The 23,102-nt window shown below is 40.3% G+C and overlaps 1 protein-coding gene across 7 annotated transcripts in view; it reads left to right on the plus strand.

The window, feature by feature from the left end:
* The window catches only part of IQSEC1 (IQ motif and Sec7 domain ArfGEF 1), a 287,396-nt gene extending 265,968 nt beyond the window's left edge, over positions 1–21,428 (plus strand). For 3 of the 7 annotated variants that reach the window (XM_059856069.1, XM_059856075.1, XM_059856072.1), the window contains 7 exons: positions 1,423–1,452; positions 2,484–2,609; positions 3,912–4,011; positions 7,405–7,578; positions 9,004–9,180; positions 15,363–15,412; positions 16,788–21,428. In XM_059856069.1, the coding sequence (XP_059712052.1) occupies positions 1,423–1,452; positions 2,484–2,609; positions 3,912–4,011; positions 7,405–7,578; positions 9,004–9,180; positions 15,363–15,412; positions 16,788–17,228 (1,098 nt within the window). In that variant the 3' untranslated portion in view covers positions 17,229–21,428. The remainder of the gene's footprint in view (positions 1–1,422; positions 1,453–2,483; positions 2,610–3,911; positions 4,012–7,404; positions 7,579–9,003; positions 9,181–15,362; positions 15,413–16,787) is intronic. The other 4 variants (XM_059856070.1, XM_059856076.1, XM_059856073.1 and 1 more) reach the window with 2 other exon arrangements.
* Positions 21,429–23,102: the final 1,674 nt, after the last annotated feature.

The raw sequence follows: 23,102 nt of genomic DNA on the forward strand, positions 1-23,102 counted from the left end.
TGATTGGCTGTTAATTAGAAACAACCAGATGAGACCAATCACAGATCCACCTGTTGCCTTCCACAGCAGCAGGTAATCATTGTTTACAGTTTGTTCCTGAGGCCTCTCAGCAACTCAGGAAGAAAAAATCCTAAGGAAAGGATTTTTCATAAACATGTCAGTGACAAGTGCCCTCTGCTCTGCCACAGGGCAGAGCAGGGCAGGGGAGCAGAGCTGGGCTGCTCCCCACTGCAGACTGGCCCACTGATGGCAAAGGGCAGACACTGTCAAAATCATTCCCTGTAAGCTTGACTTAAATTCTGGAGTGTCCATGCAGATGAATTTTGGTTTTGCAGTCAGGGGTCACATGTTAGGAGTCTTAAAATCCTTTATTGTGAAGCTTTACAATTCTGAAATATCTGTATTTTAGGCAGTTCTCTTGTTTATTTCTAAAGAATCAAAGTGCTTTGTTTTTGTGATATTGTAGAGAACTGTATTTCAAAATGTGCACTGCCAGTTATGGCTCCATAATTTACAAGAGTAACAGAGAAGTTCTGTTCACATCAGCATCTTTGTCACCTGCTCAGCTGCCTCCATGACCTGGGATTTGTAAGGGGACATGGGGTCATTTTATCTCAGGACATATCTGAAATCAGGTCCCAGGGATTCTGGTGCTGGGTTTGAACATCCAAAGATAAGGTTGTTGTGGGAAGAGTCCTGAAATATTTTGCTGTATAAATGAATCTTCAAAGCATCTCTTGGAAAAGGAGAGAGAAAAGAAAGGCCACAGCATTTTGCCTCCAAATGTGGATCTCAGGATTCTCCCTATTACAGTTAAAGGGCTTTGAACTGTAATCTCTTCTCAGACAAGCCTTAGTCAGGGGATGGGGGAAGGGAATGAGGGACCACTAAAAATTTAATTTTGGTCTGTTTCCAGTAAAGAATATGCTGAGGAGATCTCTTTGAAGAAGCAGAGGAAAGAAAGCAAAATTTTTATAGAAGCTTGTATCTATTTTTGAGAGGAAGGGAAATAAATATTCTGAAGTCAGTATTCATGCGCTTAATATGAAAATTTGTTTCTGTAATTGGGGATTTAAGTTTATATAAAGGCTTCTGTGGGAGTTGTTTTCTTTCCATGTTTCTTTTTTTATTCAGACATGTGGCAATTCAAATCCTAAAACTAATCCTGACCTTGTAAATTAAATGGGATTAAGAAAACAATGCCCTTGGTGGAGTCCTAGCTTGAAGGATTCTTCTGGTGGGAGACTTTTTAACTGTGTGCAAGGGATTCAGGGGACCAGGCAAGAGTCTTTATTGATAGCTCTATTTGTTTTTACTTTATAGGCATTTAGTCATAGTCAGAGTGTGCCGTGTTTACTTGCTATGATACAGTTCTGTGTTTCTCTGAAGTTTAATCAACTTGTATGTGTCTTTCTACTGTAGATTGGATCTCTGCACCATGGACTTGGTTGTGTAGGTATTTCTCTCCTACTCCTTCAAAATTTATAGTCATTTTAACTGGCATTTTCCTAAACTGGAAATAAGACATTGTTACATTTTAAAATTTTAAATTACTGATGTTCTTTCAGGCAAAATTTTTGTTGTGTTATAATAAAAACTCTCCAAAGTATAAAGATTTTCTTAAAAATTTATTTCTCAGAGGCTGCTTAATTTATTGTCAAGGGTCTTCTAGACCTTTTTAGTAGACTTTTTATTTATTTGAAATATTATTATCACTGTAGAAGTTAGCCAGTAAGGAATAAACAAATTATTAAAATCACAGTTTGCACCTCACCTTCCACCTGAGCTTTGGTGTGTTTATTCTTTCTGGTCCATTTGAGAATTTAATGATACTCTGGGAAGATACTGCCAGTTAAAGTTCACTTCTGAATGGTAGATGAACACTGAAAATATTGATTCCAGATTTAAATTAAAGGCATGGTCAGTAATAAAGATAAACTGTTCTTATAATGCACCAATTTATGGATTTCTTTTGGTGTTGTTAACGAGATCTCATCATTGCACTTGAGAGAAATTAAGTCTCACTTGTCAGCTTCAGAGACACCTTCAGCAGACATTTCCAATAAGAAAATGGAAACTCAGTCTTGATTTTCTTGCTGGCTTGAGAAAATAAGGCAGATTGAAAATGCATTTGCTTTGTCCTGATGTCACCATTTTCTTGGTATTTGGGAATGAGAAAATTGAATTAACTTGGTGGCTGACAAAAAGTAACTCACAGCATGTCACAGAAGCTAAACTTGCTTTGCATCTTATCTTCTAATGATAATAAAAATGCTCGTGAAAAGGAACTTTGATGAAGTTTGAATGTCCTGCAAGTTTGTGGCATAAATTCTTTATGTTCCTGTTGTTGGTCCTTTGATGAAAAGGTCTAATGGGCTTAGAGGTAAAAATATTTGAAGTGTTAAAGAAAAAAGATTCTGTGTATAAAAATGCTCTTTCTTGGCTAGACGCTGTTATATGAACTGTGAATTTTTGTATTGCAGGTGCTCTCTCTCCCCCACCGGAGGCTTGTTTGCTACTGTAGGCTGTTTGAAGTTCCAGATCCAAATAAACCTCAGAAGCTTGGATTGCACCAACGAGAAATATTTTTATTTAATGATCTCCTCGTGGTATGTATTTCCAGGCAGAGAGAATGAGGTATTCAGAAATCCTATCTCCACGAAATCACTGGCAATTAAGTACATGAGCATTCCTAAAAATAAATATCCGTTATCCTCTATTCCAACAATCCTGGGATCATTAAGAGATTTGTATCTTAATTTTTAAATTCTGTATAATTTGCTTTTAAACTGAAGTCTATTATTAATGGCTACACTCTGCAAGAAGGTATTTGATGCAGTAGCTTTTACTACAGAGAAAAAAACCCTCACCTCCAGTTCACCCGTTGTCCTAAAGGATAAACAGAGACATTATTTATTTCATGAATAATGAATTCAAGGTACTTGTGGAAAACCAAAATTACATCCTCCTTTGTGTTCCCCAGATGTTCTATGAACCAGATCAGTTTGTGCATTGAAATAGGAATAGGATCTGTTGAAATAGATTTTACAGTTGACTTTATTTTTTAGTGTGCATTTACCTTCAAAGACTTTAACTTGACCCAGTCTTTTGAAAAGCAGACACACAGAACTCAGGACAGCTTGGAATTATTTGGTTGAGTTACTCTTAAAAATAGGAAAATTTGTTGCAGCCCATTTGGAATGCACTTGGCTGTTACCTGAAAACGGAGAACTACACCAAATATTTCATATTTTGTTGGGAAAAAGGCACATCTCATCTACACAATTTTACTCTGTGTGTTTTTTTGCCTACCTGCAGACCTTAAACCAGGGATTAAATAAAAAACATTAATCCTCTTGCTTCTGAGTATAACCTAGGAGTTGTAAATGGGAGCTTGAGTGGAAACTGATGGAACATTGTTTTCTGCTATTTTTTATTACTTACTCAGATATCAGTAGTTCTATCAAACTGTTTGGGGAATAATATAGACCAAATTTGTCAGTGTGGTAGCCCCTAAATTTGGGGGGTTTAAGGATAACTTAGATGTATTTTCATTTTTTGCTAGCACAGAAAGGATGCGTCCAAAGTGTGCCAAAGGTTTTGGAATTTCAAGAAGCAGAGTTCTGGAGGAGAGAGAACACAAAGGCTTTGTGTCTGGATAAAATATTAACCCTTCTGCTTTAGAGAGATGATGCTACAGAGCTTTGGGGTTTTTTTCAGTAGCAGGAGATTATACATCAGTTTCATTAAAAAAAAAAAGGGAAAAAATGACAAGTGCATTTTTTCTGACAGATTCATAACTTTCTTTTAAATAAAATGTTTTCTCTTATGCTAATTCTTCAGAGCATTGATTTTCCACAGGCACCTTTGGTAGAATGAGTATTTCACTTTGTTTATCTGATCCCTTTCAGGTGACCAAGATTTTTCAGAAGAAGAAGAACTCTGTTACATACAGTTTTCGACAGTCCTTTTCCCTCTATGGAATGCAAGTTCTTCTCTTTGAGAACCAGTGTAAGTGTTTCCTCTCTTTTTAGAGGACCACTTTGTCCATAAATAAAACAAAATGGTCTAAGTGAAAGGGGTGGACAAGACTTGATCCTGAGTTTAGGAATAAAATTGCTTTGGATTTAACTTTGTTCTGACATTTAAAACAAGTTGCTGTCAGTATAGAAACCAGAGGTTTTTGGTTGTAGTCAGGAGTCAAATCTCCCCAAATGTGTTTGTGATTACTTGTAAAGAATAAAAGGATTGCCAAGAAAAAAAAACATCTGTTGCTGAGTCAGTGGTACCATTAGCTGGAACTGAGTGATAATAATGACCCTTATAATGATATTTGTAATTCAAAACACTATTTCCTGATTTATGGCTTAACTTTGCCTAGATAATGTATGCTACCTCAAATTTAAATACAAAGCATAAACTTTCATTTTCTGGCACCTTTTATTTATGTCTCTTACAATCCACATCAGTCCAATATTCTTTTTATATTTAGTGCTTCTTAGCAGACAAAAACCCAAATAATTTGCTCAAACTCTGTTTCTGAGCCCAAATACAGCATCAGTAGTGACAGCAGAGCAGAGTTGTTGGTATGGTACATAGGGAGACAGCCTGACTGAACTCATATTTTGTGATCAAAACTTCACCCCCTGATAAATTGGGTACAGCCCAGTGTGAGCTGTTCCTGTGCTGTTCTGTCATGGAAGGTTCTTAGGTTTAATTTGTCCTTGAGAATGTGCTCCCTAAAAATTCATTGCTGTTACTACAAGCCTCTGGAGATTCCAAAGGGAAGGTTTTGCAGAGCTCACAGCAGCTCTGTAGCCCATAGATTGTTTCTGTGCTAACACATGCATTCTCTCTCTCTTGTGAGCACATTATATGATATAAAATTCAGTTTTGGAGGGGAAGGCCAAATACATCTATCCTGGATTCTACTAAAGATAGAAGGATTTATAATTCTCTAATGCCATGTTAAATAAAATATATTTTAAAAATAAAGCATGATAAGTAGAAACACTAATGAGATCAATTTAAAAATATCTGTAGCGAAACAAGAAGTAAAGGATTGGATTCCTGCCAGGGAACTGGAGACATTTTAACTGAGGCACTTCAGGAGGGCTTCTGAATTCACTGCAGTGAATCAGTGAACAGACTGCACTCTAATATTGGTGCCTCTCAGGTGGGATGCACAATTTTCCAATTGGGAAAGAGAAGTATTTGTCCCCTCTGATTTGTAAAAGTCAATATTCTTGGTCTCCCCTGTCCCCAGCAAGCTTTGGGCTGTTTTGTCCAGAGCCATCAGTAACTCTGCGAGGAGCAGCTGTTCCCTAGTTTCAAGGGAATAAAAGTCAATGTTGCTAAAACAGAAGCAACAAAAATATTGGTTTGGCTGCTGGTGAGGTTGAACAAATGACTGGCACTGGTGATAGAAAAATTGGCTTTTAATGATGGAAGTCAGTTATGTTGAGGGATGGATGAGCTGCAAAAGCAAAAACAATGTCACATACCTCTAGTAAATAAATAGGCCATATGGAAAGTATATTTTCCATTTTCAGTCAAAATCACCAACAAAATATAGAGGGGGAGCAGATCACTTAGGAGAGAGTGTGACTGAAATCAAGAAATACTGATGTGAGGGTTTCCTGATACTTGATCAATAAAGTGCAGAGAAGTACCTCTGGTAATAAAATACATGTGTTTTTTATGTGGAAATTCTTTCTTGGCTCGTGTGTGGGGGCAGCCCTGGTGACTTTGGGCTTGCCAGGTTTTGTAAACGTTTTTATTCTTTCCCCTGGAGTGGTGCAGAGCTGCTTGCTGCATTCCCTGTGCCAATGTTCCCAGCACCCTACCTGAGCCTGCCCAGCTCTGGGACCTTTTGCCTGTTCTCCTGTGTGAGGTGTTGGCAGCAAATCCCAGCAAAACTCCCAAATGTTGTCTTAGATATCACAAGTTCTAGCATCATCATAGTGCAAGGATTTCATATTGTCAGAGCTTCATACCTTCTTGATGTTCCTCACAGGCAGCTCCTCCACACACTGACTGTTCCAGGTCCTTGCAGTAGTAATCTGACTCCCCTTACTCCTCTTTCCTTACTCATATATCACTCGTTCTTGCTGGTTACAGGTGTGGCCTGTCAAGATCAGGCCCGCCTCCAATCTTCAGCAACTGGTCCAGCTGCCACTCACTGGGGGACAAGATCACCCTCTACACCCAAATCCTTCCTCCCTCCCTCCTTCCCCTCAGGACCATTTGAGCCTCAGGGCAGTTCCTCTATTTTCCCTGGGGGCTGTAAATGGACTTGCTTCACTTTTAGTTGCAGATTTGATCTGGGAATTTAGGTACCCTAAAAAAGCCAAGCACATGTGCTGGTTTCTCAATAGCTGAAGTCTTGTTGAAACCTCATGGCTTTGAGGGAGGGAGTGCCTCACCTCATCTGCTGGCTCTTGAGAGAGGGAAGGAGGTTTTGGTACATGGGAGCCCTTGAGCTTGGGCTCAAATACTGAGGTAAATATTTGAGAGCTTTAGCAAACCAAGAGGGGAAGGCAGCTGAGTAGAAGAAAACATTGTGTTAAAATGCACACGTTGAGGTTTGCTGACACCCCATTGCTCCAGGTCCGTGCTTCAAGCAAAGACTGATTTGTTTTCTACAGCAGAACATATTTTCATTCTGAGTATCTTTCTGTAAATGAACCTTCTGTCTCAACCAGGAGATATTTTTGACCAGCTGTTAAAATTCAGAAGTACACCTAGAAAAGAGGCAAAGACAGTTTCCTGAAACATCTGCCTTTTATTATTAAAAGTCCATAATATGGGTCCAAAGAAGGGTGAAAAAACCAAATCAGTCCTTTTACTTCTTCAGTATATGATTTCACAGATACTTTTAATTTTATTTAAAAGAAAAAAGGAAAGTAGGATGTACAGGGAGCACAATCCAATAGGAAATACTAAATGTACCTGTTTGTGTGTTTTCTTCCTGCAAATGGTGAGTTAAAAGTAAAAGACAATTTGTAGCATTTGAAATGTCTTCAAGTAGTCTTTACACTCAGCAAAGTTTTGGTCACAAGTGGGTAAGGTAGGTCATGGGATCTGTTCCATGAAAGAAAAATGATCCCCTTAGCTTTTTGCCTTTTTTTTCCTACTGTTTTTGATATATAATGCATATTATACCTTAAGGGTAGCAGCTTCATAAAGATATCTCTCAATATTTGTTCAGTATTTGACAGTTAAGCTGTTCCAATGTACCTTAGGGATTTTTATTCTAATTTTGTGCTGTCAGACTTCTATTTCTCTGACTTTGTATCCTCTGTGGTAATACCACTAAAAGCTTTCAGTTTTGGTGGGTATTTTTATTAAAAGAAAAGTAATTGTAATAATCAGAGCTTAGTTTTTCTTGCCTTTTTCTTCCAGATTATCCCAATGGCATTCGGCTCACATCAGCTGTTCCAGGAGCAGATATCAAAGTACTCATAAATTTCAATGCACCAAATCCTCAGGACAGGAAGAAGTTTACAGATGATTTGAGGGAATCAATTGCAGAAGTTCAAGAAATGGAAAAGCACAGAATAGAGTGTAAGTACAAAGGTACATATAATGGAGCATTTTCCAGCCTATCAAAATAATAGAAACTAATAGTGCCCTTGGAAAAATTAAATTTTAAATTAAAAATTACCATTTAAAATAATATAAGTGTATAACATATTAGAACTCCCTAAAAGTTCAAAATAATGCGGGTTTTTCTGTAAATTTGTCTCAAGAAGGAGGAAAAAGCCAATAATGGCTTAAGCCCCAGCTGAGTTCATTGACTCCTATTTACTGCAGTGTAGCTGCAGTGGAATTTATCTTGGACAAGCTGCAACTAACAATGGACAGAGGAGAGCTGGGTCTGTGATTTGTAGCATAAATTACAGCAAGAATTTTAGGAATAATTTGGACAGAAGAGAGCTGGGTCTGTGATTTGTACTATAAATTCCAGTAAGAATTTTAGGGATTATGTGGACAGAGGAGAGGTGGATCTGTGATTTGTATCACAAATTAGGAATTTTAGGGGGAATTTACCTCACACTGAAATTCCCAATGAAGACCCTTCCAATAAGCTTCATTGAATTTTTCTTCATTTCCGTGTTACAATTCCAGCAGTCAATAAGGAAGTCATGGTCCAAACTGATACATTTTGCTGGTAGTCCCGTGAGTGTCTGAAGATGAAATTTTATCCCATTTTCCAAAAAAAGGCCCTGCTCCACATCCAGCTGTGGGCAGAGGGGTGAAGCTGCCTTTGGGCACAGGGTGATTTATTAAAAATACAGATATTGATCTAGTACCAATCTCCAACTGTGATGGACAAAACTCTCTGACAGTTTAGAGTTAGAAAGTGTATGTTTATTGTGGGATAGCTCCCAAATACACACTGCAATTTATAGGTGATTACAGAGTCCTTTTATCTATACAAGTATTGAATACCCCAAATCCAAATGCATATTCATAACTTTGGCACATCCCATTCTCCATATGCTGGTTAGTTCAAAAGCCATTAAGCATGCGTCGTTTGTTCCTCGAAATGGGTCGGTGGTCCCTTTCATGGAGAGGGGTCCCAAAATGAGGGAGTAAATGAAGTCTTACTCGTTCTGACCTTTCTACCTTTTCAATGCAAATATGACAAATGAACCCTTGGTAGAACTCCCATTCCCTGCCTTCAATTGGTTTTAGAACAGAGGAGGCCTGTAATTGTCTTATGTTCCTAAAAGCTATTTATCAGTTTCTGTATTCTTCATTAGAAACCCAGCTAACCAAACATCGTGCTGACAAGCAATCAATTATTAGTTAATTACTAACTCTTAACTTCATCAAGGCCTACCCATTTATTTTAATTAACTCCAATAAAGCTTATCTCTAACTATAATCTTAGCTCCTCTAAAATCTCTCAAGTCCCTAAAGTTTATGTCTCAAGGGATGTTCTGGCTCGTTTCATGCCCACAACCACCAATGTAAAAAGCCCCGTGTGTGTTGCAGCCGAGCTGGAGAAGCAGAAGGGAGTGGTGCGTCCCAGCATGTCGCAGTGCTCCAGCCTGAAGAAGGACTCGGGTAACGGGAGCCTGCCCCGGGCGTGCCTGGACGACAGCTACGCGGGCGGCGAGGGGCTGAAGCGGAGTGCACTCAGCTCCTCCCTGCGGGACCTGTCCGAAGCAGGTAAGCGCTGCCTCTCCTCCCCGCCTCGCACCGCTGCCTCCAGCGTGCCGGCAAAGCCCAGCTCGCTCTGGGCTTCCACAAACAGCAGTGCTGGAATCTCACACTTCCAAATAGCTCCTTACTCTCCCCGTCCAGCCCCGGCTCGTGGTTAATTTCTGTTTGGTTTTTTTTTTTAACCTTTGTTCTGTTAAGCGGCCACTGTTTGAAAGCATTTAAGCCGTTGTAGGTTGCTATAGAAACTTTTAAAGGACAGTGAAGACAGAGGAAAAATTGTAAGTTTTTATTAAAACTGAAGTGACTGACTTGTGCTAGGAGCGATTCACTTAGTTTTCCTTTCTTTTTTTTTTTTTTCATCTCCTTTGCTTTTCCCCCCTCCTAGAGTAGGCCTAGAAAGGGAAGGAAAGCTCCTGGTCTCTGTGTAACGAGCACTTTCTGTGAATGCTGTGCTCAAGTGTACCTGTGTTACCACCTGGATGAATGAAATTGAGTGAAGCCCTACTAAATTCTTTCTAGATCTGTGTATCACCAGTGTGCCCCTGATGCCCTTTTCTTGTTCTGTAACTCAGACACAGTTCCTAATTCTTGCAAAAAGAGGTTGTTGTGAAGTCCTCTTGGCAACAGAACCAAAGAAGCCCTAGTGGACAAGGATGCTGATAACCCACAAAACCACTGATGAGTCTTAAGTTTTATTAACTGATTAAAGACTGGAAAGCAGTGGTGATGTGATTTTTTTAGCCAAAGCAAGCCAGGGGAAGTTGGGCATGTTTTTATTTGATGGTTTGCCTCACACCTGGCATAGCCATGTAATCTTTCAGTGTTAGAGAGTCCTGTCACTGACAAGAACTTATCTGAACACTATGTCCACTATTCTGAAAGTACTTCCAGAGAAAGTAGCAACTCTGTTTTTTTTGTTTTTTAGTTCCTAGGCTGTGTTGCTTTGTTCTTTCAGTTGCAGTGATGATGTACAGTGTAGTCATAATTTCAATATTCTGTATGTCTTTGGTAGTAGACACTACTTACCTATTTCCTTTTCTTTTAACTAAAGAAGAGATTTTAGCTATACTGCAGTAAATAAAATTGTTGTAAACTGAAATGATAGCCTGTGTTTTGTGGGTATATGTATGTGCATACAAATATGTAGAGAGTGAGCTCTTTCAATTCTTTTCTTCTCTGTTTAGGCTTTCATACTCACATCTCCATGTGCTTCATTAAAAAGACCTAGGCCCTTGATCCAAAATCAGGCTGAAGTTGAATATTGGTGCTTGCTTGGCTCCAGTGGATTTTAGATCAAGCCCTAGTCTTAACCACTTTTATCTCTCAGATTTGAGGATACTCCATCATCCTTTTCTGTTGTTTTGTTTTTATTTCATTAGAATGAGAACTACCATATTGTCAATATGTGAGTTCAGTGGGTATCTGTACCCTTAAATGTGATTTCTGATTAATTTTTTCATTCCATCAGAATTACTCATCCCTCTCTTTCAAACACTGCCATGTATTTGAATTCATATTATGGGTTTAATTCAACAAACCAGCATTTGTAATCACAAACACATTTCACAGGGCATGCCTACAACTGGCATGCTTATTACTAAAAATAACCTTTTTCCATGACAAAAACTAGAAATCACTCACAGACTGCAGGGTTTATCAATGAGTTTGTTAAACCCAACTAAACTTAATTTTAACTTGAAATAGCTGAGAATTATGGACAGCTTCTGTTTGGTCTTGTGCAGTGCAAATGACTTGAGAAACAACCAGCCTGTTATTTGCTTTGTTGTTTGGTGGAGTGACTTCAGGGAGATGATCCATAACTTCCCTGCCTTCTCTCAGGGAATAGCTTGCATGTGAGGATAATTTTATTTTTAATGTGGGAGAGGTAATCCATAGAAAAGCAAAGAAATCTCTTTCAGTTAGGAAGATACTGCACCCAGTGATTATCCCATGTTAAATTGCTTCTCTAAAACAGGTCTGAGTTAGGTTGCCTCAAATCCTTTTGTGGATGAAGCACAGGATGAACAAGGAAGAGGAACAGGAGTGTGTGGGCCTGTAGGAAAGGGGATTTTTAGAGATACCCTTTCTACATATAATCAGAAATAAATCTAACAAACATGAGAAAATGACCTGGTTGCATATTTACGCAGGAAGGCAGTTAAATGTCCAGTGAACGTTGCAAACTCAAAATTTTAACTTTTTTCAGTGAAAGGAAATGTGACTGAACAGCATTTGGCTGCACAGGTACTTGACAGAATTATTTAAGTAAACAATCCGTTGCTGTCCCCCAGACATCCCAGTAAATGGAGGCTGTGGAAAGTGACTAAATTTCTCTGAGTGACAATTCAGAAGCTTCTGAGATCTAACAAATGCTGATACCCTGACTGATTCTGCTCCTAAGCTGGGAATGCACAGAAAGCAGGATTTGTCCATCAGGAATCCTTTCCTGCGAGTGGTTCCATGCCTTGGCCACAACAGCTCAACTCCCAGCTGTGGGAAGGGTGTGCTGAGGATCTCTTCACTTGAGAGATGCTGCTGTTCCTTGTGCATTGCCAGTTCTTTCCATGGAATATAAAACACAATGTGGCATCCAAGTGTTTCAAGATGCGAATATGTTAAAAATATTTAGAGCTTTATTTTTCTCTAAAGAGAAATGTTTCATTTTTATTGAACATTCTTGAGCTATAGTCAAGGAAGAACTGAATTTATTTGTTCCAGACTTTGAAATTCTTAATTTTTATAAAAATATTAGAAGCCAGACAAATTTTAATCCATCTAAATCTGAGCTTTATGAGTTTACAGAAAGATGGGAAAAGTGTGATGTCCCCTCATGGCTATTGTTCCACAGAAAGAATGATTTGGTCACTAAAGCAGAGCAGGAAGGGTTGGACTGGTCTGTTTCCCATTCTGTTTCTCCCAGAAACAGTCCCATTGGACTGATTTTAGGTTCTTTAATTTGAATTCCAGCCACTTTGAGTTGCTGGGGGACCCAGTGCTTTTACATTGAGTTTACAGTGTAATTCAAACTTTATTCCCACATCCCCAAACCTGTAAAGTGGGAATAATATTTACACCCTGAACTGGTTTAAAAAATGCAATTTTCTTGTTTGCCTCAGTACTCCCCATCTGGCACAGCCAGGTAGTACTGCCCAGGTGAGGGTGGCCCAGTGGTTCCTATTACTGGGAACTGGGCTTGTCTAAAACAGCCACAGACCAAAAAAGATTACTGCAAAACCAAACAAAAAGTATCTCCAGGATTAAAATAATTCTGTTTCAGTGTGAGATCTTAAGATTCTACCGGTTTCACACAGAAACAAGATGAAAATGTGACAAAGAGTACTTTCCCCCTCAAAAGTGGTCTCTCTAATGATTGGAGTGAGCAATTTAATTTAAAACATTTTTCCAGGCTTTTCCCCCAAGACACTCAAAGCCAAATCATAATACAAAGTCATAATATCAAATCATTGATAGTGTTTAGCTATCAATTATCTCACTGGCCCAGAAGAGTTTCAAGAGCTACAGAGGAGCAGTGAGAAATATTTCCATGTACTGAGCTGATCTGCAGCCTGAGCTGTGAGATCACCACACATCCTGTGATGTGTCCTGCACACATCCATTCTGCAAGGTGCAATGGCTTTTATTAATGAAGCTCAATATTCTTTTGGCATGGTTAAGTTTGTAAAAACCTTGTAATCACTTCATATTTCTACTATAAATTTGAAATATTCTTGGACCCATATAATGCATGTTCATATGTGGGACATATGTTCATTTGTGGACTTGTGTAAGTTAAAGATACTTCGTACAAGGAATATTAATATCTAACAGATAAGGTTAAATTGACTGAAATTTAATTTTATAAATTAAAGTCCACCCTAACAGCCTTAAAAAATTAAAGTAAGCATAATATAATAAGCAAAACTAATCTTCAGATTTGATAAATACCACCTTGCTTTGCACCACAGCTACGAATTATCCTGCCGTACATGCTTAGATGCAATTCTAGTTGAGAATTTCCCTGAGGTGCATGTGAGGCTGGAGCTGCAGGGAGGCATTTCTGGGATGGGATGCTATCCCAAACAGGGAACAGTCTGGAATAAACACACATTGGCAGGGGTAATGCTCCAGGGGATTTACTGAGTAAACCCACCACACTGCATGTCAGCACAGAATTGGGTTTGGTTTGTTTTTAAGAAAATGAACGAAGCCTCTGCACAGCAATAGTGCCTATCTGAAGGAAATCACAGGCATTTTAAGGAGGATTTTTCTGTTTGTTCTTGGCTTTGCAAGTACTACTTTGCCCTGGAATTATTCTGAGCAAAATTCCATCTGTCGCTCTCTGTCCGTATTTACTGTGTCCGTGGTTATCTGATCAGACTGTGACTCCTGCCATATGCAAAAGGCATTGGATTGTTGTGTTTTCCTTCATTTTGGCCACATTTAATGCCCTGTGTCAGCTCTCAGTCTTATTTGCAACCCTGACTGCTAAGTTCTGAGGTGGCTGCTGCAGTGTGTTTGCATCAGCAAGCAAGAGTGGTTGGAGTGTTAATCAGTACTAATCCTGTTATCAGAGCAGAAAAATATCAAACCTGACTCGGAGTCAAAATAAGGGATGAACAAACCCAGCTTTTCTTGGGAGGACTCATAAGATAGCACAGCTCTGCTTTGGCTGAGGCTAAAACTGCAGCAGGAGAAGAAGCAGTGAGCTTTTGACAAAGAGCCCACCCAGGGGAATTGTTCCAAATCTCAATAAATTTCACAAGTCAAACACAACACCTTGACCACAAACACCTTCCCCTCAATTTAATGTCACTGCAGAGGGGGCTGTACTGGGGAGCAACTCTTTTTAAGAGTGGAAAATGTTCCAGTAGCCTGGAACTGTAGCTCTTAAGAGAAACTTGTTTCAGGGCAGTGTCCTGTGACCAACCAGGTCAATGTTATGCTTATAAATCCAGCAGGTGGTAGTTTTTGATCATCCTGATCGTTTGGGTAATCTGAATTGCCCTATGAGCAGTTCCACTGCTCCCTAGCTCTGATCCCAGGTGCTTTTGGGGTGTCTGTGATGAGTGTACGTCATTAATTGGTTCAGTGATGCTGAAATCCTCAGATTCTCCCCCAAAACTACTTCTCAGAGTAGAAGATTCTGAAGGCAGCAACATGCCAGCGCAGGGTGGAGATTGCTATTTGGCCTTGCAGGAAAACAAGGAGAGAGTGCTGAGAAAGCTTTGGTTTCTAAAGCCGTGCAGATTTTAGGGAAGCTCTGAGCACCAGGAGGGCTCCTCAAAGCTCAGCTTTGTTTCTGCACCCTGCCAGGAAAGTGTTCTGAAACTTTTCAAAGCAAAGCTCCACAAGCTGTCTTCTAAAAATCTCTGATTCCACTGCAGCCAGATGCTATTTTTCTCTGCTGTGAAGTGAGAAAGAAAATCTGGGATCCTGTGTCCTATACAGCCACTAAGGTTTTCTGTATCGTTAGGGAAACAGTCTGGAGTTTCACGTGTGGGTTTAGGCAAAAGTTTTTGCAGTTTGACACTCTTGGAATACAAATCTAACCTGCTTAAAGATAAAGCACTGCACAGCTAAACAAACAAAATCTAGCCATAATGTCAAGACAGATTCCAGATTTACTGATCAAAAATTAAGTTTAGTTTTTTTAAAACCTCATGAAAGAAGATTATATGAAATCCACTGAGGTTCAAAGCTGAAATTGAAATGATAAAACCAATGAAGTGATAAAACCGATGAAGTGATAAAAGCGATGCCCCTCACAGTGCCCCACACTGAAGTTCAGAATATTTCAGCATTAAATTTTGCATTTGAGTTAATGCCACCCCACAACTGTATCTCAATGTTTAAAGAAAAAAAACACCTTCATGGCCGATCAGATTCCAGGAAACCAAACCCTTTAGAATCCTCGCTGCTCAGCATCACCAGCGCCGCACTAAACCCAGCTGCCCAAACACACCTACTTCGAGAGTTGTGCAAATTACCAACAACATCACACCCCGCTCATGTGAGCCTATTCCCAACAACACCACCACCTCTCCAAATTCCCAGTGCCCCCCAGAACCGCAGGCAGTGCAGAGGGTTGCAGTCCCTGCTGGCCCCAAAGCTGTGGGGCTGTGGGGCCGCAGCTCTGGGCGCCGGTCGTGTCACAGTCTCTAATCTCTGCTGTTGCATGTCCTGGGCAGGCAAGCGTGGGCGACGCAGCAGTGCAGGATCGCTAGACAGCAATATGGAAGTAAGTAGGAAGTTCCTGATGTCTAGCTGGATGTGATGATGTGCATTTCAAACCTTTCTTTTATATACATACATATTTTTTTGCTCTTTTTTCTTCTAACATATATATATATATATATATATAACCTGCCTGCCATCAATAAAATGCATGCCTAGGCTATTCACTCTGTATTCTTCCAGCTTACAAAGCACTGACAGCTTGTTTTAGAGCAATGCCATTTTTGGTTTGAGCTAACCTTGTTCCCTTTGTTCCTGCAAGCATGGTTAAATGGATATGATGTGTCCTTTTGCCACCATTTCAGTCTGGTCCCAGCTTAAAAGCCCACTTGCTCTTTGTTACCAAGTACACTGTTCTTGCTGTTTGATATTTAGCTACAACTATTGACTGTCATGCTCCATCCCCATTGCTTATTTTCGAGTTCAATTGCTAAATGTATGCAGTCATGACACCATGGAATTGCACAGATAGGGCATGGGAGGATAAAAAAATTATTCAGATAGGTGAATTCAATGTGGATTTCATGAGATTTCATTCATCTTCAAACCATTTATATATACTGTTCATGTCTCTGAATTCAGCTTGCAGATTTTTTCTTTTTTTTCTCTCTTTTTTTTTTTTTTTGTGTTCGCTTTAGGTAGATTACAGTTTAAATCTAGCACACTTTGCCTAAGTACTGTTGTGTCCCGTAACTCTTTAAAAATACAAACCCCGAACTTCAGCAACTAAATTCCAGGCTAAATAATAGAGAATGATGGAATACAGGTCAGAATAAGACAAGCACATAGAAATCTTAGTGGCAAAAATGGTATGGTTCCATTTAACACAAAATGCAGAGGTAGGCCTGAGAAGCAGCACTGTCATGTATAGTAGTGGAAAACTGCTATAAATAAAGATTTAAATACCATTTTAAAATCTGAGCTGTAACTATAATATTTGCTGCTGTATGTTGAACTATTTAGGTTGCATTTAATGTAGCGCTTTTTTTTTTTGGTGGTAAAAAAGCAAGTATGGTGTTTTTTGCAGTATTTTAAAACATGTTTTTCCTTTAAAAACACACTCATAGGTCTTATATCATGTTGCTCTCCCGTGACATTTTTTTTAATTTGAAGTCATGTCTCTTGATGTCAAAATACTGAGAGAAAATCACCCAGTGCTTAACATCCCTCAAGAAGGGCCATGAGTGCCCCATTGGCCACTTAGGGAAGGTGGAGATAAAATTTCCCCTGGAACTCTCTAACATAATCCACACATGCCAAACCTAAAGGAGGAGTTTGTGGGTCAGTGTGAACTTTTGCGTTTTTTTTTTTTTTTTTTTTCCTTTTCGAACATTTCAAGATTTTTTTTTAATTTTTATTTTCTATTAATTTCTTTTTAGGGGTCCATCATTAGCAGTCCTCACATGCGCCGAAGAGCTACATCAACCCGAGAGTGTCCATCTCGCCCTCACCAGACTATGCCCAACTCCTCCTCACTCCTAGGGTCCCTGTTCGGTAGCAAGAGGGGCAAGCCCCCCTCGCAGAGCCACGCGGCCGCGCAGCCCCCGCACCACGTGGAGGGCGCGGCGGCAGCAGCGCACCCGCACCACGCACAGTTCTGCCACCAGAACCCGCCGCCCTACCACCACCACCACCACTACCACCCGCCCCCGCACCCGCACCAGTACCACCAGCACGGGCACGGGCACGGGCACGGCCCGTACCTGCCGCACGCCCCGCACCACGCCCCACACCACGTCCCTCACCACCACGGGCCGCCCCCGCCACCCGCTGCCTCCAGCACCAAGCCCAAACACAGCGGCATCAGCACCATAGTCTAGGCCTAAAGACCCTCCTCGTGACTCTAGTTCTAAACCCAGCTGCAAAGGCACTTACAGGAAGCAACAAAATCACACCGTCAGTTTTTACCTAGGCCGTTTAATGAGCTTAAAGGCTTGCTGTTACTAAATAAAATAATTCCAGTTAGCCCAGGCCATACTGGTTTTACTTATCTACTGGATAGATGTTTCACCGCCATCTGGTTAGTTCTTATTTCCAAACTTGCCTTGAAAATGTGCTGCTTGCTGAATCTGAGGAAAGCTACCTTTTACACCAAACTCCTGGACAGTTTTACACACATAATGAAAAGCTAGCCTATGGAAAAAAAAAACAAAAACAGGGAGAAAAATCAGACAGAACCAAGTGTTGCATTCTTGCTCTTTTATTCTCAATGGGCAAAAAAAATAAGTAGACCTGATATGGTTGATGAAAGTACGTAAGTAAACTTTATATAATATAAATATATACATATAAATATATATATATATATATATATATATATATATACTGTATAGTTAACATTTGTGCTTGGAAAGAAATTTTTTCAGTCCACAAAACTAGCAATATAGACTTTACAAGGAATTCCACTTACTTGATAGGACAGTATAATAGATGAATAGCATATGAAAGAGTAGACCAAAAACATTAAACGTTAGAAACCAATTTCAAACATTTCAGTATTTTCATCACAAGTCCCCTGGACTTGTTAAGATTTCTAAGCAATCATTACTAAATGTGCCAAGTAACATAGCATTTAAATGTTGTAGTCCAATACTGCTTTGTATAAATCCTTATTTTATTAACACGATGATATCATACGTAATCAGTATTAGAGCTGCTCTGCTATTTCAGGTAAGCAAACTCGTTAAGATGCAGTAATTATTCCGTAGCAATGGAGGGTGCCCACCTACCAGAGGGCACCTCCAAGCATTGGTCACACGAGTTCTTAGACACTTTAAAGGCTGTGATAACTGTGAATTTACATGATCCACATTTCTTTTGTAAGCATATGGATTGAACGAGCACACGGGAAGAGTTCCGCCAGGTGCATGTAAACACTGCAAAAACATTCATCTCAAACATGAAAATGGCAAACCTCCATCCTTCTCAGCTACTTTGGTTCCTCTTCACCATAACTGCTCATTTTTACCCCCAGCAAAGCTGAATTCTAGTCCAGAGTGTTTCCAGTGGAAGTGCTCTAAAACTTGAAGGTTTGTTTTAGAATTTAGTATAGGGTTTTTTTATATATATATATATATATATATTAAAAAAAAAATTTAAAATCTGTAATTCCATGTAGCCATGTGCTAGCAACGAAGTGGCTTTACCATTTTTACTCATCACATTTGTTAGTTTGAAGCACCCAGCACTCAGCAGGCTGAGTTTATGCTCAAACCCTCACTTCCATAGTCCAGTTAGTTGCAAGACATCACATAAAATAGGCTGTGCTGTTGTTGCTTATGTGTTGTAACCAAACAATTTGCAAATTTCTCTACAATTTGTATCCCGAAATCCTGTACAAAGTTATCCATGGCGCCTACTTTGTAGTTTCAGCACTTTGAGCCACTGCAAGGACTTAACACCTAAACAGTAGAGACAAAGGAATCACAACTGCAAAACTGTACCAGCCTAAAAGCAAACTTTGAAGAGGATGAGCAAAAAGTTCCAGTGAGAGATGGGTAAAAGTAATCACAGCTCCAACCCGTCAGGTTTCCATGTAACAGAAAACAAACTAATAAAAGTGTCCCAAATCGGGAGAACATGGGAGCAACAGAGTGACTTGTCCTGTTGGCTTGTTCATGGCATCTCTAGCGTGGGGAGGATGGGAGAGGTTCAGTCATTTTTTCCCCTTTCATACCATGGATGCCACAATACCAGCAAAACTGCAAACTGAGCACTTTGTTCACCTCCACAGAGAGCAAATACAGCAATCTAGAGTTTAGCCTTTTGTTTCCAGCAGTCCACGTTTGTTTCACACATGTGCAATATGTTTTCCCCTTCTGCTCCTTCTCCTCAGAATGATCTCCATGAAAAGAAAACAAGTGATTATTATTTTTCTGTGTCACTCATTCTATTCTAAATTCTGCGGCTTACCTTTAGAGGGCTCGCCTGGGTCCCCTGAGGCTCTGTTCCTTGCAGTTTAAAAAATATATACTGTTCTTATAAGGGAAAGTAGAACTGTCTGCATGTCATCTAATGTTAGTAGTGTGAGGCTACACTCTACATATTGTATAATTGCAAAATATATCAGTGTTCCTGTTGATATTAGTTGAAGTAAAGTGATAACATATTTCAATATGTAGACTTTTCTTCATACATCTGTACCAATAGTAGAGTCTAACTGTAATTTATAGGTTGTTCCAGAAAAGATGAAGAACCATTTAGGTGCAAACATCTCTGAGAAACTGCATCTTTTAATTAAAACAGAGGTAAGAAAGCTCCTCTTCACTGGGTGACAGAGTCTGTACTTGTTTCAGATGCAGAGGCATAATGGAAGTAAAATTCTGTATATGGAATAAAGGCAGAATATGCAGTAGCAGTGGAGAGGAAAATCTGACTCACTGTGTTGATTAACACTGAAGATGTTAAATCTCCCAGATCTGCATTTGCTTTATGCTTAAAAAACCCTTTCATTCATTTAAATTAGAGTTACATCTAAGTATTCTGTGCTTGAACAGTGAGCCACAGTTTAATGCTTGCCCACTGATTTTCCATGTGCAATGTATTTGTGAACCAAAGTGTTGAGGAGATGTCACAAACGTGCATGTACAGAACATTTCCACATGGTTCCATGGACACTGGGGAGGAGGCTGTGCCTGCCCTGGGTGTGCAGGGAGTGTGAAATCACAGATCATTTGGAGGCTGGTTACAAACCAGAACTCGTCACCTGAGGGCACAGCATTTGGAAACTGTTCTTTCAAGTCAAGGAGGAGAATCAGTGGACTTGACTTTTTTTACCCCCTAGTTTTGTTCTTTTTTGTTTCTTAGACTGTGTGTTTCTATGTACTCCAACCAAACAAATGTGTCTTGGTGTCAGCACAAGTCTCCAGACCTTTGCTGCTTGTTTAGGGTCATAGTAAAACCTCTCTGACTCCATCCTTGATCAACAGTTGCTTAGAGCAGTGTGGGTCATGCTTAGAGTAGGAGATATCCAGCACTTAACATTGCATGGGGTTAAGAAAATGAATTAAAATGAATTCTTCAGCCTGCAGACAGGAGTAGAATGGAGAGGGTTTTTTCTTAGGTGCCATTTCCAATTACTAACTGGTACAGAACTGCATAGAGTGGCCGTGGTTCTCTCTTCCCATAAACAATGTGGCAAAGCAGTAATGCTGATTTGAACAAATGAAAGGGAAATGTAAAAAATGAAGGTGTGGCAACAACAAAAAAAATCTTTTCTGGGACAACAATCAAATATATATTTGGGGTTTTTATTTTTTTAAGTTAAGAATGAAATGTAAAACAATGTAAAAAACAAAAAATCAAAGTTCATCCTAATATAATGTGCATCTTGTATTGCTAAAACAAAAAGAGTCTAACATACAGTGTAGAATGATTTTCCCATCATGTACTGCATGCAGCAGAAGCCTCTTGTTTCTTGATAAAATGAGCTGAAAGACAGTCAGCAGATATTTAAACACTGAATCTCTAGATGTTGACTTGCTGTTCCATATGAAGCTGTGTGTTTTCTGCAGTTAAGCATGCATTTTGCTGTTCCCTTGTAAAATACCATCGCACTTCTTGCCTGCAAAATGGATTCTCGTGTATATATTTCAAAGAAAAGTGGAACCAATAACAAGATTCAATTTGGAAAAGAGAAAAGAGAAAAGGGGGTGGTGAAAATGGGACCAGTAGGGGGAACAGAGAATTCTCTAAATTGTACATAGTGTGTAAATTAGCATTACTATAAGTCTGCAGTCACTTTGAGGTTGCCTATCTCCTGCTAGGAACTTAAATCAGCTTTGAGTTGTATTAAACTGTTAGAATTAGGTCTTGAATGCAGACTGTTAAAGACTTCAAAAATCATTATGCTTACAAGAAGCTTCTGTTCTGGGGAGGCTCGAGACCCCTTTTGTAACTCTGGGGAAGAAAGGAGTGCTTTCATTTTAATATGCATTCTGTTTGTAAGTAGTAACAGACCCTATTGATGTAAAACTATAACTGTGATCATGTGGAGAAATCAAATAAATCATTTAAAACTCTTTGTTTCTCATTTCATGCAATCCAAGAGCTTCAACTCTTCACATCTGAAATGAAGGAAATTCCTTCCAATGCTATCCTGGTCCAGCTGAGGCAGTGGGATTTGTGCTGCTCACTTCAGAGGGGCCAGGAACTGAGGATCAGGTGGAGGAGGTGGTGAGTGGAGTCTGTGACCCCTCCTCACTCGGCTTGGATTGGTGTGGTGGTGCTGAAATAAACTGACTTCTAGAGTAACTAAAGAGCAATTAATCCAGCAGTCAGATGTGCAGACAGGGAGACACTGACTCCAGCATCCAGGTGTGCAGACAGACAGGGAGACAGTGACTCCAGCAGCCAGGTGTGCAGACAGACAGGGAGACAGTGACTCCAGCATCCAGGTGTGCAGACAGACAGGGAGACAGTGACTCCAGCAGCCAGGTGTGCAGACAGACAGGGAGACAGTGACTCCAGCACCCAGATGTGCAGACAGGGAGACAGTGACTCCAGCACCCAGATGTGCAGACAGGGAGACAGTGACTCCAGCAGCCAGGTGTGCAGACAGACAGGGAGACAGTGACTCCAGCACCCAGATGTGCAGACAGGGAGACAGTGACTCCAGCACCCAGATGTGCAGACAGGGAGACAGTGACTCCAGCAGCCAGGTGTGCAGACAGGGAGACAGTGACTCCAGCAGCCAGGTGTGCAGACAGGGAGGCACTGCAGAGGCCCTGGTGGACAATTCCCAAAGCCCTGGAGCCCTGGGCAGTGCTGGCAGCTTTGAAACCTTCTGGCCCAGGGGCTGTGTGTCCAGCTGACCCCAGGCAGCCTCAGGAGCTCCCGTACAGGGCACCTGTGTCCTGCCTGGGCAGGGCCCTGTTTGTCCTTGCCAGGGCCAAGTCCTGGGCTGCTCTGTGGAACCCCAGGAGCTGGCAGTGCCTCTGTGGCCCTGGGCAGGGAGCCCTGGAGCCCTCAGCCCAGCACTGAGTAAGTCCTGAGTAAGTACTTCCCAGTTATTCCTTGTGCTGTTTGTTGTGTGTCTCAGCTCCCAGCCCTGAAGGATCCCTTGCCTCACGGGGCCTCCCAGTATTTGAACTGCAGTTCCAGTTTGACAATCACCAGTTTGACAATCCATTGTGCTCTGACCTTGGTGCATTTCCAGCCTTGCCAGGGATTGTAGTGTGCTCTGGAAAGCCTGGCCAAGCTAATGCTCAGCTGACAATTAAACTAAACACTGTGTGTGCTTCTGTTTTCTATGAATTTTAGGAGATTCTTGAATTATTTTGTGGGAATAGTCAACTATGACCTCTTTCTGGAGGGCTGTAGTTTCAGGATGTGCATCTTCATCAATGATTTTTTTTTATAGGTAAGTACCCACTTTCCATCCTCCTCTGTGCCACCCTCTGAGCTGTGGGCCCCTTTGAAGGTGCCTGGTGCCTCTGGTCATAGAAAGGTCCTCTAGTGGAAAAAGAAGAATTTGCAGAGCTGTTCTTCACTGATGCTTCTATTCCTGGTTTAGAAATTAGGATTTGTAGAATTTTAGATTTTGAGAAGACAAGAGGTCTGCACACACAGATTGCAGGAAGGAGTTGTCATGTAATAAACAACTTCTCAAGCTCTTCCAGATAGCAGCTTTTTAATAACAGGTTCTTCCCCAAGTATTTTTTGCATTTTTTTAATTGAAATAAAGAAATGCAAGA

The sequence above is a fragment of the Haemorhous mexicanus genome, chromosome 11 (assembly GCF_027477595.1).
Source record: "Haemorhous mexicanus isolate bHaeMex1 chromosome 11, bHaeMex1.pri, whole genome shotgun sequence".
In the NCBI taxonomy this organism is placed as follows: Eukaryota; Metazoa; Chordata; class Aves; order Passeriformes; family Fringillidae; genus Haemorhous; species Haemorhous mexicanus.